This window comes from Oryctolagus cuniculus, chromosome 2 (genome assembly GCF_051225735.1).
Source record: "Oryctolagus cuniculus isolate XC-2025 breed Fujian yellow rabbit chromosome 2, ASM5122573v1, whole genome shotgun sequence".
In the NCBI taxonomy this organism is placed as follows: domain Eukaryota; kingdom Metazoa; phylum Chordata; class Mammalia; order Lagomorpha; family Leporidae; genus Oryctolagus; species Oryctolagus cuniculus.
This window is the reverse complement of record NC_142868.1, coordinates 177,368,041-177,383,656: the sequence shown is the minus strand read 5'-3', so window position 1 is coordinate 177,383,656 and position 15,616 is coordinate 177,368,041. Positions and strand designations below refer to the sequence as shown.

General features: G+C 42.4%; 1 protein-coding gene and 1 long non-coding RNA gene across 18 annotated transcripts in view; one reads left to right on the top strand and one right to left on the bottom strand.

Annotated features, from left to right (window-relative positions):
- The window catches only part of LCLAT1 (lysocardiolipin acyltransferase 1), a 188,378-nt gene that overhangs the window by 154,358 nt on the left and 18,404 nt on the right, over window positions 1–15,616 (top strand). The window contains exon 7 of one of the 17 annotated variants that reach the window (XM_089326602.1): window positions 2,439–2,849. The exons of the other annotated variants lie outside the window; for them this stretch is intronic. Within the exon in view, the coding sequence (XP_089182728.1) occupies window positions 2,439–2,743 (305 nt within the window). The 3' untranslated portion in view covers window positions 2,744–2,849. Of the gene's footprint in view, window positions 1–2,438; window positions 2,850–15,616 lie in introns of those variants that run through there. 17 annotated transcript variants of the gene reach the window in all.
- The window catches only part of LOC149128157 (uncharacterized), a 34,829-nt gene continuing 23,381 nt past the window's right edge, over window positions 4,169–15,616 (bottom strand). The window contains exon 3 of the long non-coding RNA XR_016229508.1: window positions 4,169–4,305. This is a non-coding gene — a long non-coding RNA (uncharacterized LOC149128157). The remainder of the gene's footprint in view (window positions 4,306–15,616) is intronic.

The following is a 15,616-nucleotide window of genomic DNA, read 5'->3' as shown; positions in this document are numbered from 1 at the left end:
CAGTGTTGTTTATGCATTTTAGCCCACAGTGATCTTGTTCTTCTCTGAACTCAACAATGGTGCTCATTTCTATTACTCTCACTTCACTTGCCTTACAGCTTTGTGTCAGTTTCTGTGCCCTTCCTGTGTTACTATATTCACATATTTATGCCTTGGTTTCTACTAGAGTCTAAACTTCTGACACCAAGAGGTTGCTGCTATGGATTTGAATTGACCCTGGTAGCTCTAGCTAGCACAGGACCCATAATCATGACTGTAGCCACAGTTTAGTGAGCAGTTAAACCTTTTTTTAGAGTTTTGATATGGGGGATACATATCTTCTTAACAAAATGGTCAGTACATAAGGCAGTGATGGATTTAGGAAGGGTGTAGGACAAGAACTGTTTCTATATACAACTTAGTGCATGTAGCCATACCTTCTTCAGTAGGACTTCTTTTTTTGTTTTTTGTTTGTTGTTGTTGTTGTTGTTTTGTTTTGTTTTTTAAAGATTTATTTATTTGAAAGGCAGAGTTACAGAGAGAGGTAGAGACAGAGAGAGAGGTCTTCCATCCGCTGGTTCAGTCCCCAGATGGCCGCAATGGCTGGAGCTGCGCCGATCCAAAGCCAGGAGCCAGGAACTTCTTCCAGGTCTCCCACACGGGTGCAGAGGCTCAAGGACTTGGGCCATCTTCTACTGCTATCCCAGGCTATAGCAGAGAGCTGGATCGGAAGAGGAGCAGCCGGGACTAGAACCCGTGCCCATATGGGATGCTGGCGCTTCAGGTCAGGGCATTATCCTGCTGCACCACAGCACCTGCCCCCATTGCACTTTAAAAAAAATTAAAGATTATATATATATATATATATATTTGAAAGGCAGAGTTACCAACAGACAGAGAGAGATCTTACATCTGCTGCTTCACTTTCCAGATGGCTGCAATGACTGGGGCTGGGCCAGGCCAAAACCAAGAGCCTGGAAACCCATTTGACTCTCCCACATGGGTGGTAGGGACCCAAATACTTTCTCAGGCACATGAGTGGAGAGCTGGATTGGCAGTATAGCAGCACAGCGCCACGGCTCAATAGGCTAATCCTCCGCCTGCGGCGCCAGTACCCCGGGTTCTGGTCCTGGTCGGGGCACCGGATTCTGTCCTGGTTGCCCCTCTTCCAGGCCAGCTCTCTGCTATGGCCCGGGAGTGCAGTGGAGGATGGCACAAGTCCATGGGCCCTGCACCCGCATGAGCGACCAGGAGAAGTACCTGGCTCCTGCCTTTGGATCAGCGTGATGCACCCGCCATAGCGCACTGGCCACGGCAGCCATTGGAGGGTGAACCAACGGCAAAGGAAGACCTTTCTCTCTGTCTCTCTCTCTCTCTCTCTCACTGTCCACTCTGCCTGTCAAAAAAAAAAATAAATAAATAAAAAGAAAGAAAGAAAAGAAAAGCAAACAAATGAAAGGAAGTACAGCAGCAGAGACTCAAACCAGTACCCACATGAGATGCTGTGTCTCAAGTGGTGGCTTAACCCACTATAATACAACAGTTGTCCCTAACTGTTATACTTTTTGTTACATGTGATATTGTTAAAAAGTTTTAATTTATTAGTTCTTTATTTTTTTAGTAATTGCATTTTATTTAGATTTCCTTAATGAACTGTGTAAAATGGAATGTGCTAAATAAATCTCCAGCAAGGCAAAGCAATACATTATAATTAGGATTCCATTATCATTTAATTAGGCATTCTGTTATTGAATTGGTGCCTCTGGCTTTTCTGATTTCTGACTAATCCTGAAACATTCTTTTTTGTGGACAAATATTAGCCTGTAATAATTAGAGTATTCATGTAAGCTAAGGCTTTTCATTAAATCTCTTTCTGATTAAGATAGCTCCCCAAGTAGAGAATGATTTAATTTAACATGATTTATCCACTTGTATATCAAGGTCTGGTGGAAATTGTTTTTACCACAAGAGAAATAGGAATATCAAGATCATCTTTATATTCACAATCTCTCAGGTATTTAGGATCTTGTTGTATGCAAGCCTGGCTCTGATGGCACTCTGCTAGATCCAAGAGTATTGTAAGTGCTCTAAAGACTGTCATTGGAAACCATACACTGATTCTGTTTTATATTAAAATGCTGGCACTTAGAGTTAGTACATTCTTGTGTTACTTGGGTTTAGGAATCAGTTTTCATTCCAGCTAGTTGTTTAACACATTTATGGTGCCTTTTCTGTTTTACTGCAAGTTCTGTGTTATGGAAACAAGGAGATCATCGATATTTAGATATGTCTTCTGAATTAAGGGCCTCCAGGGACATAACTACAACTTTCCAACTCCTTGGACTTATCTCTTGCTTGTCCTTTTCCATCCTTCTGCTGTCCTTCCATCTTTCAATGTTGGGCATTTAATATATGCTAAATATTGAATGTGTGCTTTTTTTTTTTTTTTTTTTTGACAGGCAGAGTGGACAGTGAAAGAGAGAGACAGAGAGAAAGGTCTTCCTTTGCCGTTGGTTCACCCTCCAATGGCCGCTGCGGCTGGCGCACCGCGCTGATCCGATGGCAGGAGCCAGGAGCCAGGAGCCAGGTGCTTTTCCTGGTCTCTCATGGGGTGCAGGGCCCAAGGACTTGGGTCATCCTCCACTGCACTCCCTGGCCACAGCAGAGGGCTGGCCTGGAAGAGGGGCAACCGGGACAGAATCCGGCGCCCCAACCGGGACTAGAACCGGGTGTGCTGGCGCCGCTAGGCGGAGGATTAGCCTAGTGAGCTGCGGCGCCTGCCAGTGTTTGTGCTCTTTTTACTTCACTCTTTATCATCAACATTCCTCCCTTACTTGGTTAAAGTCTGATTTTACTATGTGTCCTTATATGAATAGTCTTCAGAAATTTCATGGAAAATGTGTTACAAAAAACTATGCACCAATATACATGTTTTTGAAATTTTATTGCTTGAGAAGTAGAAAACATATGAGCTCCCATGTGCTGGTTCATTCTCTAAAGGCCCACATGTGATAGCCAGGGCTGGGCCAGGCTGAAGCCAGAATCCTGAAGACCTCAGTTTGGGTCTTCCATGGGAAAGGGACCCAGTCCTCTGAACTCATTTGCTGCTGTCTTCCTGGGAATGCGTTGGCAGGAAGCTGGAATTAGGAGTGGAGCCAGGTCTTGAACACAGACACTACAACATGAATCCCAGTCAGAAGCTTATCCACTTGGCCAAACTCCAGCCCCAAAGCAGTATTTTAATGCCATCTTCCATGATCTTTGTCGCTCCCCCTCTTCATGGAGGAACGACACTAAACCCTGCCTAGGCTTCATATCCGAGTCACGGCCCCATTAGGTCGCTCCCCGTCTTCGTGGAGGAACGACACAGGACCCTGCGCTGTTCTTCTGTCTGCTCGGCCCTCCCCGGGTTTGCTGCTGGTTCTTCCCGGGTTGGCTACTGTCCCTTCCACCTCCGTGGAAGGGCGGTTCCCCCTGCCACATTCCCCACTTCCGCGGGGGAGCGGCACTCCGCCGGCCGGCTCTCTCGGGGGCTGCACAGGTGTTTCTTCAGATGTTCCCCTTAGATGTTCCTGGTGCATGTTGTCTCTCTCCTCCTTTATAGTCCTCTTCCACCAATCCCAACCCTGCTACCCACACGCCGAGCACGCCGCTCCCCTCCAATCAGGAGTAGGTCCTACAGTTTATTGGTTGAACTGGAGGCAGCTGTGCAGAAGCTGTTTCTCCCTTCCCAGCGCCATATTGTGGGAGAGCAGATGCACAGAACAAGTCCCAATTCCAGTAACTTAGTCTAGTCCGGGTTGCTCCCAGTTGCTCCCCACAATCTTTTTGAAGCTCCCTCCTAATTTTAGCCTTTTTCTTCTGACCTTTTGTCCAATTCCTTTTGTCATTATTGTCTCTTCCTTCTTCTCCATTCTGTGCTTGTAAGGTAATTCGCATTGCTGTCTGTGTGAATATGACTAAAGTGACATTAATTAATCATAGAAAACCAAAGCATATATTCTAATTTGGTGCACAGCGTCCCTGAAAATACTGTCCTTTTATGTGGTATCAAAGGCCATTATGAATCAAATTAAATGATTTGTCCTATTTGTAGTTCAGCTCCTGTTTTGGGGAAGGAGGTAGTGAGGTAAACAGAGCCACTGCACATCCCAATGAGGCCCCTCTGCAGCCTCAACCCCTAGTTATCAGATGCCTGAGACTCTGCCCACCCTTGCACCACCACCCCACTTTGGTCTTGAGGGAGTGGTCCTCAGTAGGGTGAAAACAGACGATGCTTTGGAGTCAGGTTGAGATTCTTCCTGGGTCTGGGCATGATTTCAGCTTCTGGAAGCAGCACAGCACAAAGAAAGGGTTAAAGCCATTTGTTTAGCCAGGAGGGTGACTAAGGAATGAGGGGAGTGGAGGTGCAGCTCTGGTGAAATGCCAGGCCCTTTGCAACAGAGACCCTGCTGAGAAGAAGTGGAAGTGAGAGCGAATGTCCCTTTGGTGAGCCGGCCAGGTTCCTCTCAGAGAACTGTCTGCACTGCTGGCAAGGCCAGCTCTGGAATTTATTTTCAAGCTGGTGGAACTCCCATGTGTCTTATGAGTGGAAAGAAAAAAACAGCAAAGAGAATGAAAAGGCTTTCTATGACGAGGTGGGTAGCTCTATTTAAAGACATCCTTGAGAACTGATTAGCGTCTACGGTAATATTTCAACTAATAATAAGGCTGCATTCCAGCCTGTGTAATGAAATTCTCTGTTATCAGAGAGAAGTGATACACAGCACAGGGAATTACATTCCAGAAGTTCAGGAAAGAATGTCAGTTTAAAAATAGCATTGTGTTTAACATTGTCAAATATGCCATAACTAGGAAACAATTCATCTCAGCCTCAGGGGGAGAGAGGCACATACTAATCTCACCAGCTCCTTAAGCCTCCAAGAGGCCCCTGTTTGTGGGTGAATGGGTCCCTAACTTCCTGTCCTCAAAGCACCCTGTAGATATCCTTGCTGTTAGCTCCCTGACCTGCTGTCAACACCACACCTACATGACCTTGGCTTCCCAGTGCGGCCTTTGAAACTTGATTATCCTAGCTTGCCTGACAACTCCTGAAGAACACCAGGGCTTGAACAGTAAGATAGCTGCAATTGCACAGATAGAGAATGGCAGCACTGAGGCTTAAAAAAGAATGCCTGATGCTCGCAGAGAGCAGAAGCATACATTCCTGTCTGCCTTCTCTCCCGAGGTCTGGAGGGTCATTCATCAGTTTCCCAGGGCAACTTCTGTGCTGCAGCCTGTGAGACCAGGTGCTATTCTTAGGCTCTCTCCCAAGCAGAAGCACCCAGAGAGGGCAGCTCAGCTCCTTTTCTGCTTAATCAGTTTACTTAGTGTACAGATATTGAAGAAGCACAGGGAACTCACCAGTGAATAGAATAGCAAAGGCCATGGCACTTACATCTTAGCAAGGGAAAAAACAGATAACTAAGTGAATATGTCAGATGATGGAAAGGCCTGAAGACAAAATGAAGTCAGGAAAGAGGGAAGCCTGCCCCTTCAAAGAGGGTAATTGGGTTCCCCTGAAAAAAGCGAGTTTGGAGGAAGAGCATTTTGTGTAGAAGGAGCAGCAAAGGTTCAAGTCATGTAAGCAGCAGCAGAAATGAAGGCAGACAGGTAACCAGTTGTGAGGGCCCTCGTCAGGGTGTTGGCATTCTCAATGAGACAGGCAGCCCCTGAGGAGGGGACACAGGTGGGATGTGGTGTCACAGCTGACAGAGGAAGGGGGCACACAGAACAGTTAGAAAGGTTTCACAGCAGTCCCCAGTGAGGGCGGTGGCAATGTGAGCTAGGGAGAAATAACTGGATTCTGGATATATTTTAAGACCAAACTATTAGATTGTCTGATGGTTTGCATGTGGAGTACAATGAGAGGAAATGATGATCGCAAGGCTTTTGGCCTGAATTGGAATAAGAACAGCGAGAGTGTGCGAGGCAGAGGTTTTGGAGGAAAAACCAGGAAGCAGTTCAGTTTACACTTGGAGATTCTTAGACACCCAGAATGAGATGTGAAATTGTTAAATCTGTGAGTCTAAAATGGGAGATCAGACTGGAATCACAGATTTGGGAGGTATCAGAACCTATTTGGTATTTAAAACTGTAAGACTGGAAGAGACCAGTTTGAGAATGAGAGTAGAAGAAAAGATCCCAGTCCTGGGGCGTGTCAGTATTTAGAGACCTGAGAACCAAGATGCCAACAAGGGGGACTTAAGAGTGGCTTGTGAGATTGGAAAAGAGCCAAGAGAATATTGTGGCCAGGAAGCCAGATGTAGAAGGCAGGAGGGAAGGAGTCAGTGTAGTGGGAGAGAGGACTGAGATCGGGAGTACAGACTGCTCAAAGTGATACAGCTGCATAAATGAGCAGAGAAACGGGTAATAGCGGAAGGAAGTGTGGGGGTCAAGAGGTGAGAAATTATAACACTTTGAGAGGCAAGACAAGAACAACTGATTTAAGGGTGTTGCTGGGCGGCCTCATTGAGTGGACAAGAAGGGATGAGCTAGAGGACATGGGTGCAAGTTTGGCCCTTCCTAAATGTGAATGTGGACAAGTGATCCCTGTAAAGAGAAGGTAAAGGGTGTGAACTCACGTGATAATAGGTGTGGCCAGAGTTTATGGAAGTTCTTTACTCGAATACTATGTCTGTGAGAAAGCAAAGGATAGTAAGGAAGCATTGGAAGTTTGAAAGAAAAGGACATGAAATCCTCAAATCTAGGCAAACAGGGCATAATTTGGACAACAGAAATTAATATGATTGCTGAGTGCAACTGGGGCCTGCTTTTGGCTAGTGGAGAGGACTTCACTAAGGACACCCATTAGCCTCCATTTCCAGCAACACTCCCTAAACTTGTTCTTGGGCACACAGCAAACCAGAAAGCCTACAGCAGCCAGAGGGGTTATGTAAATGTGTGAAGTGACAGGAAATAAAACCTCAGGATCTGGGTATTCAAATTCAGCTTGGCTTATTTGCTTTATGGGTCTGTGGTAATGAATTTATCTGGGAAAGGCAAATTATATGTTGCAAAAATACTTCAAGAGGATTAAATCAGATTACTAGGTGAATGGTTGTAAGTTTTTGAAATTGGTTCCCATCAGAATTTAATAAGTTAGTTGATAAACTTATATAAAGAGCTACAATGAGACCCTTTGCTACCTTAGGAATGGGGAGAGGCACTAGACAGAGTAGTGGTGACGGTTGGGTTAGTCTCCTGCTCAGCCCAGGTGGCCTTACCTGCATCCACTGGACTGCATGAGTCTTTAGAAGCTGTTCACAAAAGTGATTTTTGACACCACTGTCGCCCCACCCGGTGCTGTTGAACTGCTGCAGTACGTGAAGGGGTTGTTTTCTTGTTTTGGGTCATGGTGGAGGATGATTGGACAGAGGAAGGTTGCAGGCATATATTAAACCAGTTCCCAAATGTGTTAGGAGTTTCTGTATCACAGTATTGAAAAAAAAAACACCAGTTGATCCTCCAAACCTGAACTACTAAGCAGTTTAAGTGGCACACTGTCATTATAATATTTGCTTTGAATTTTACAGGGGGCATTGAAAGATATGTGGAGATGGGGCAGGGCCAAGGGTGTGTGTGTGTGTGCTGTGTAAACATGAAGCTTTGATACCTTTCTGGTAATCTAATAAATTAGAGCTATCTGCTTCTAAAATACTGACCTCAGATATATTGTATCACCTCTGTTACTTTATTTTCTTTGTCAATTCTAATTGAATCATCTGTAACTGCTTCAGAAGTATGCTGATCTAACCTTCCTTTCTAGACGGTAAGAAAAAAGGGTAGTTACTATTTGTGGCCTTGAAAGAAATTAGGATGGCAGAAATTTTAAAATTTCAGATTGTACTTGAGTAATTCCTTAGTCAGAGAATTATATAGTGCATTAGCCAGGAAAGGAATGAGTGATGCAAAACTATAATGCAAAACTTGTGGATATATTAATGTTTATTTGAACAAATAGGAAAATATTCTGTTTCCAATAAAATTCCAATACCAAAAAAAGAATCATTAAAAATGGTTTGCATGAATAACTTTTGGATTTATTTCAAACTTTAAATACTTGGGTTTGATGAGAATCCAAGCAGCTTTTCATAAAGCCGTATTTAGACTATTGCACATAGTACAAATTTGCAATATAGTATCATTTGAAATGTGTTTAGGGCAAATATCAAGAACCTTTTAAAAATAATGGCTTTTAGAAATAGAATTTACTTGCTGCAAAGTACACTCATTTTAAGTTTACATTTAGACATGTTTTGGAAAATGTTTCGAATCACAGAACTAAAACCAGTCAAAAATGTGCATCATTCCCAGAAGTTCTTCCATGTATCCCCTAGTGGTCAACCCCCTCTGAAAACCATTCCTTCCTGTCACTTAGTTTTGCCTGTTCTAGATTTTTACATAAATGACATAACATAGTAGCCGTCTGGTTTCTTTCACTTAGCAGAATGCTTCTAAGTTTCTTCCATACTGCTGCATCTATCAGTAGCTTATTCCTTGTTGTTGCTCAGTGGTATTCCATCATCATTTGTTTATCTACTCATAGACTGATAGAATGAGTTTGCTTCCAGTTTTAGGATGCTGTGTCCATGTGCATGCTGGGTGCCATACTATTATACATTCCCATTAGCAGTGTGTGACCTCCAGGTGTTCACCATCCTCACCAAAACCTGAGATTGTCAGTATTTCAAATATTAGACATTCCTATCTTATTGTAGTTTTCATTTGTATTTCCCTAAAAACTAGCAGTGTTAATTAAACTTCCTTTCCTAGGCTTATTTGCCTCACATATATCTTCTTTGGAGACAGGTTAATTCTAGTCTTTTTCCCATTTTTAAAAACTGGGTTGTTGGACAGCACCGTGGCTCAAAAGGCTAATCCTCTGCCTGGGGCGCCGGCCGCAGCGGCCACTGGGGAGTGAACCAATGGAAAAGGAAGACATTTTTCTCTCATAGTCCACTCTGCCTTTAAAAAAAAAAAAAAAAAAAAAAAAAAAAAAGCGGCGCCGGCACACCGGGTTCTAGTCCCGGTCGGGGCACCGGATTCTGTCCCGGTTGCCCCTCTTCCAGGCCAGCTCTCTGCTATGGCCAGGGAGTGCAGTGGAGGATGGCCCAGGTGCTTGGGCCCTGTACCCCATGGGAGACCAGGAAAAGCACCTGGATCCTGGCTCCTGCCATCGGATCAGCGCGGTGCGCCGGCTGCAGCGGCGGCCATTGGAGGGTGAACCAACGGCAAAGGAAGACATTTCTCTCTGTCTCTCTCTCTCACTGTCCACTCTGCCTGTCAAAAATAAAAAAAATTAAAAAAAAAAAAAACTGGGTTGTTGTCCTTCAGTTGTAAGAGTTCTCTATTTCATAAGCAGATCATTGCAGATATTTTTTTTAAATCATGCATAGTTTCTTCATGATTTTTTTTTGTTTTTTTTTTTGTTTGTTTTGTTTTAACTTTTATTTAATGAATATAAATTTCCAAAGTACGACTTATGGATTACAATGGCTTCCCCCCCATACCGTCCCTCCCACCCACAACCCTCCCCTTTCCCACTCCCTCTCCCCTTCCATTCACATCAAGATTCATTTTCAATTATCTTAATATACAGAAGATCAGCTTAGTATACATTAAGTAAGGATTTCAACAGTTTACTCCCACACAGAAACATAAAGTGAAAAATAGATTTTTTTTAAATGATGATGAAATCAGATCAGACCTATTGTCATGTTTAATCCCAGTGAGAGTCAAGTTGGGAGTTGATAATTTCTTTTTTTTTTTTTTTTTTACAGAGGATCAGTTTAGTATGCATTAAGTAAAGATTTCAACAGTTTGCACCCCCATAGAAACACAAAGTGAAATATATTGTTTGAGTTCTTGTTATAGCATTAAATCTCAATGTACAGCACATTAAGGACAGAGATCCTACATGAGGAGTAAGTGCACAGTGACTCCTGTTGTTGACTTTACCAATTGACACTCCTGTCTATGGCATCAGTAATCTCCCTATGCTCCAGTCATGAGTTTCCAAGGCTATGGAAGCCCTCTGAGTTCTCCGACACTTATCTTGTTTAGACAAGGTCATAGTCAAAGTGGAGGTTCTCTCCTCCCTTCAGAGAAAGGTACCTCCTTCTTTGAAGACCTGTTCTTTCCACTGGGATCTCACTCACAGAGATCTTTTTGCCAGAGTGTCTTGGCTTTCCATGCCTGAAATACTCTCATGGGCTTTTCAGCCAGATCCGAATGCCTTTAGGGCTGATTCTGAGGCCAGAGTGCTATCTAAGACATCTGCCATTCTATGAGTCTGCTGAGTATCTCACTTCCCATGTTGAATCACTCTCCCCTTTATCTATTCTATTTTTCATGTGCCTGTTGGCCGTTTGGATTTCCTCTTTTGTAAAATGTCTTGAGGTCCTTGGCCCATCTCTTAAGTGGGTTGTCGGTTTTGTTTTTGTGGAGTTTCTTGATTTCTTTGTAGATTCTGGTTATTAACCCTTTATCTGTTGCATAGTTTGCAAATATTTTTTCCCATTCTGTCGGTTGTCTCTTCACTCTCCTGACTGTTTCTTTTGCAGTACAGAAACTTCTCAATTTGATGCCATCCCAATAGTTGATTTTGGCTTTGACTGCCTGTGCCAATATCTTGAAGGGTTTCTCCAATGTTCTCTAATAACTTGATGGTGTCAGGTCGTAGATTTAGGTCTTTAATCCATGTTGAGTGGATTTTTGTGTAAGGTGTAAGGTAGGGGTCTTGCTTCATGCTTCTGCACATGGAAATCCAGTTTTCCCAGCACCATTTATTGAATAGACTGTCCTTGCTCCAGGAATTGGTTTTAGATCCTTGGTCAAATATAAGTTGGCTGTAGATGTTTGGGTTCATTTCTGGTGTTTCAATTCTGTTCCATTGGTCTATCCATCTGTTTCTGTACCAGTACCATGCTGTTTTGATTACAACTGCCCTGTAGTATGTCCTGAAATCTGGTATTGTGATGCCTCCGGCTTTGTTTTTGTTGTACAAGATTGCTTTAGCTATTCGAGGTCTCTTGTGCCTCCATATGAATTTCAGCATCATTTTTTCTAGATCTGAGAAGAAGGTCTTTGGTATCTTGATTGGGATTGCATTGAATCTATAAATTGCTTTTGGGAGAATGGACATTTTGATGATGTTGATTCTTCCAATCCATGAGCATGGAATATTTTTCCATTTTTTGGTATCCTCTTCTATTTCTTTCTTTAAGATTTTGTAATTCTCATCGTAGAGATCTTTAACGTCCTTGGTTAAGTTTATTCCAAGGTATTTGATTGTTTTTGTAGCTATTGTGAATGGGATTGATCTAAGCAGTCCTTTCTCAGTCATGGCATTGCTTGTGTATACAAAGGCTGTTGATTTTTGTGCATTGATTTTATATCCTGCCACTTGCCAAATTCCTCTATGAGTTCCAATAGTCTCTTAGTAGAGTTCTTTGGATCCTCTAAGTAAAGAATCATATCGTCTGCAAAGAGGGATAGTTTGACTTCTTCCTTCTCAATTTGTACTCCTTTGATTTCTTTTTCTTGTCTGATGGCTCTGGCTAAAACTTCCAGAACTATGTTAAATAGCAGTGGTGAGAGTGGGCATCCCTGCCTGGTGCCAGATTTCAGTGGAAATGCTTCCAACTTTTCCCCATTCAATAGGATGCTGGCTGTGGGTTTTTTATAAATTGCTTTGATTATATTGAGGAATGTTCCTTCTATACCCAGTTTGCTTAGAGTTTTCATCATGAAAGGGTGTTGAATTTTATCAAATGCTTTCTCTGCATCAATTGAGATAATCATATGGTGTTTCTTTTGCAGTCTGTTAATGTGGTGAATCACATTGATTGATTTGCGAATGTTGAACCATCCCTGCATACCAGGGATGAATCCCACTTGGTCTGGGTGGATGATTTTCCTGATGTGTTGTTGTACTCTATTGGCCAGAATTTTATTGAGGATTTTTGAGTCTATGTTCATCAGGGATATTGGTCTGTAATTTTCTTTCAGTGCTGCATCTTTCTCTGACTTAGGGATTAAGGTGATGCTGGCTTCATAGAAAGAATTTGGGAGGATTCCCTCTTTTTCGATTGTTCTGAATAGTTTGAGAAGAATTGGAGTTAGTTCTTCTTTAAACGTCTGGTAGAATTCAGCAGTGAATCCATCTGGTCCTGGGCTTTTCTTTGTTGGGAGGGCCTTTATTACTGTTTCAATTTCTGTTTCAGTTATGGGTCTATTTAGGTTTTCTATGTCTTCATGGTTCAATTTTGGTAGATAGCATGTGTCCAGGAATGTATCCATTTCTGATAGATTTTCCTGTTTGCTGGCATACAGGTCCTTGTAGTAATTTCTGATGATTCTTTTTATTTCTGTGGTGTCTGTTGTTACGTTTCCTTTTTCATCTCTGATTTTATTGATTTGGGTCTTTTCTCTTCTTTTTTTAGTTAGTTGGGCCAATGGGGTGTCAATTTTGTTTATTTTTTCAAAAAACCAGCTTCTCGCTTGGCTGCTTTTTGTAGTGTTTTTTTGGATTCAATCCTGTTAATTTCTTCTCTGGTTTTAATTATTTCTCTTCTCCTACTGGGTTTGGTTTGCTGCAGTTTTTCTAGGTCCTTGAGATGTGCTGAAAGCTCATTTATTTGGTACCTTTCCAATTTCTTGATATAGGCACCTATTGCTATAAATTTGCCTCTCAATACTGCTTTTGCTGTATCCCATAAGTTTTGATATGTTGTGTTGTTGTCTTCATTTACTTCCAGAAAGTTTTTGATTTCTCTTTTGATTTCTTGAATGACCCAGTGTTCATTCAGGAGCATGTTGTTCAGTCTCCATGTGTTTGCATACTTTCTGGGGTTTCCTGAGTTGCTAATTTCCAGCTTCATTCCGCTGTGGTCTGAGAAGCTGCATGGTATGATTCTAATTTTTTTTAAATTTGCTGAGACTTGCTTTATGGCCTAGTATGTGATCAATCCTAGAGAAGGTTCCATGCACTGCTGAGAAGAATGTGAAGTCTGTAGATGTAGGGTTGAAAGTTCTGTAGATATCTGTTAGATCCATTTGGGCAACAGTGTCAATTAAATCTGCTGTTTCCTTGTTGATCTTCTGTCCGGATGATCTGTCTATTTCTGAGAGTGGAGTATTGAAGTCCCCCAGTACTATTGTATTGGGGTCTAAGTCTCCCTTTAAGTCCCTTAACATATCTTTTAAATAGACCGGTGCCCTGTAATTAGGTGCATATACATTTATAATAGTTACATCTTCCTGTTGAATTGTACCCTTAATCATTATATAGTGTCCCTCTTTGTCTCTCTCAACAGTTTTTGTATTAAAGTTTATTTTGTCTGATATTAATATAGCTACACCTGCTTTTTTTTGGTTTCTGTTGGCATGGAATATCTTTTTCCAACCTTTCACTTTCAGTCTGCATGCCTCTTTGGTAGAGAGATGTGTTTCTTGTAGGCAACAAATAGTTGGGTTGTGTTCTGTGAGCCAGTCAGCCAAACGGTGTCTTTTAACTGGACAGTTCAGACCATTAATGTTCAATGTGACAATTGATACGTAGTGACTTTGCCCTGCCATTTTCCTGGAAATATTTTCTAGTATATGCTTTGAGCTTCCCATGCTCTTTTACTGGTAGGTGTTCTTCCTTTCCCTTCTTTCATATTGATGGCCGTGTTTCTGTGTTTCTGAGTGTAGCACATCTTTAAGTATCTTTTGCAGGGCCGGACGAGTGGCCACAAAGTCTTTCAATTTCTGTTTGCTATGAAAGGTCTTTATTTCACCTTCATTCACAAATGAGAGCTTGGCAGGATATAATATTCTGGGCTGGCAATTTTTCTCTTAGCACCTGTGCTATGTCTCGCCATTCCCTCCTAGCCTGTAGTGTTTCTGATGAGAAGTCTGCTGTGAGTCTGATTGGAGATCCTTTGAGAGTAATCTGACGTTTCTCTCTTGCACATTTTAGGATCTTTTCTTTATGTTTCACTGTGGTAAGTTTAATTACCACGTGTCGTGGTGAGGATCTCTTTTGGTCATGTTTATTGGGGGTTCTATGAGCTTCCTGTACTAGGATGTCTCTGTCCTTCTCCAAACCTGGAAAGTTCTCTGCTAGTATCTCACTAAAAAAGGCCTTCTAATCCTTTCTCTCTCTCCATGCCTTCAGGAACTCCTAGAACCCGAATGTTGGTTTTTTTAATAGTATCCTGAAGATTCCCAACAATGTTTTTTAGCTTTCTAATTTCCTCTTCTTTTCTTTGGTTTGACTGTATGTTTTCCTGTGCTCTATCTTCTAAGTCCGACATTCTCTCTTCTGCTTCACCCATTCTGTTTTTAAGGCTTTCTAATGTGTTTGTCATTTGATCTATTGAGCTCCTCATTTCATTTTGATTTCTCTTCACTATCACACTTTCCTGCTCTACTAGTTTCTGTGTTTCATTTTGATTCTTCCTTAAAATTTCATTTTCACGAGAGAGATTTTCAATCCTGTCCAATAAGGATTTCTGTAGTTCAAGGATTTGCTTTTGAAAACTTCTAATTGTTCTTATCATAAATTTTTTGAAATCCGTATCTTGCATTTCTTCTATCTCATCTTCATAATCTTGGTTTGGGGCATTTTGTTTATTTGGAGGCATCATAGTGTCATCGTTGATCTTGTTCCCTCGATTTCTGTGTTTGTTGCTTGGCATAGTTAATTCTTCTTTCGTCACTGTGCGTTTTTTTGTTTTTTTTTTTCTTTTTTAAATTTTTTTTTTAATTTTATACTATGTCCGTGTTAAGTGGACTGCCTGCTGTTGGAGGAGCCTTGGAGGCTTGAGATGGGTGTGGCCTGAGAGCTCTGCTTGGTTCTTCCTGGTTAAGGGTGTGCAAAGGTGACACCCTCAGGTTATGCGTGGTAAATCTCTCTATTTATTTATTTATTTTATTTATTCAGGAGGTAAGTAACACCGCATGGCATGGCTGTGCAGAATTGATGGTATTTAGCTTCCAGTCTCTGGCTTCTACCCAAAGAGTCTGTTTAGGCTCCTCTGGACTCCCACTGGGTTGCCTAGGCTACTGAATTGTAGTGACTCAGTTCCTTAGCTCTCCCCTGTTGATATGTAAATCCAGAGAGGGGGCCTGCTCTTTGTCTCTTGTGAGTTCTTCAAGCCTTGCAGCCTTGCAACCTTTGCAAGGTTAGCGTAGGGGAAAGAGAAACCCCCAAGCTTTTTTTTTTTTTTTTTTCCTTCTTTCCGGTAGTGAGTTTGCTGCACTTTCCGGCCCCCCTCTAGATTCTGACCCCCGTTTCCCCGCCAATGTCTCGGGTTATTGAGCTCACCTCCCCTTCCAGCGCCGATGTGTGGACTCGGAGCCCTGGACGTCGCAACTCTCCCCGCTGTTGTCTGTGTGACATGCACTCCCCTTCCCACACTGGTGCGCAGACCCTGCGGCTTCCGCGGCACCCGCGTCTCCCGCGGCTCGGCTTCCGCGCGGTGGATGACTTTGTTCTCCCAGTAGGTCCTCCGATTCACAGCCACTCGATCCAGAAGAGTTTCCTCTGCAATATTTTCCTGGTTCTTTTTTCTGAGGCTACCATAACTCCCCTTTTATTAAACTAAAT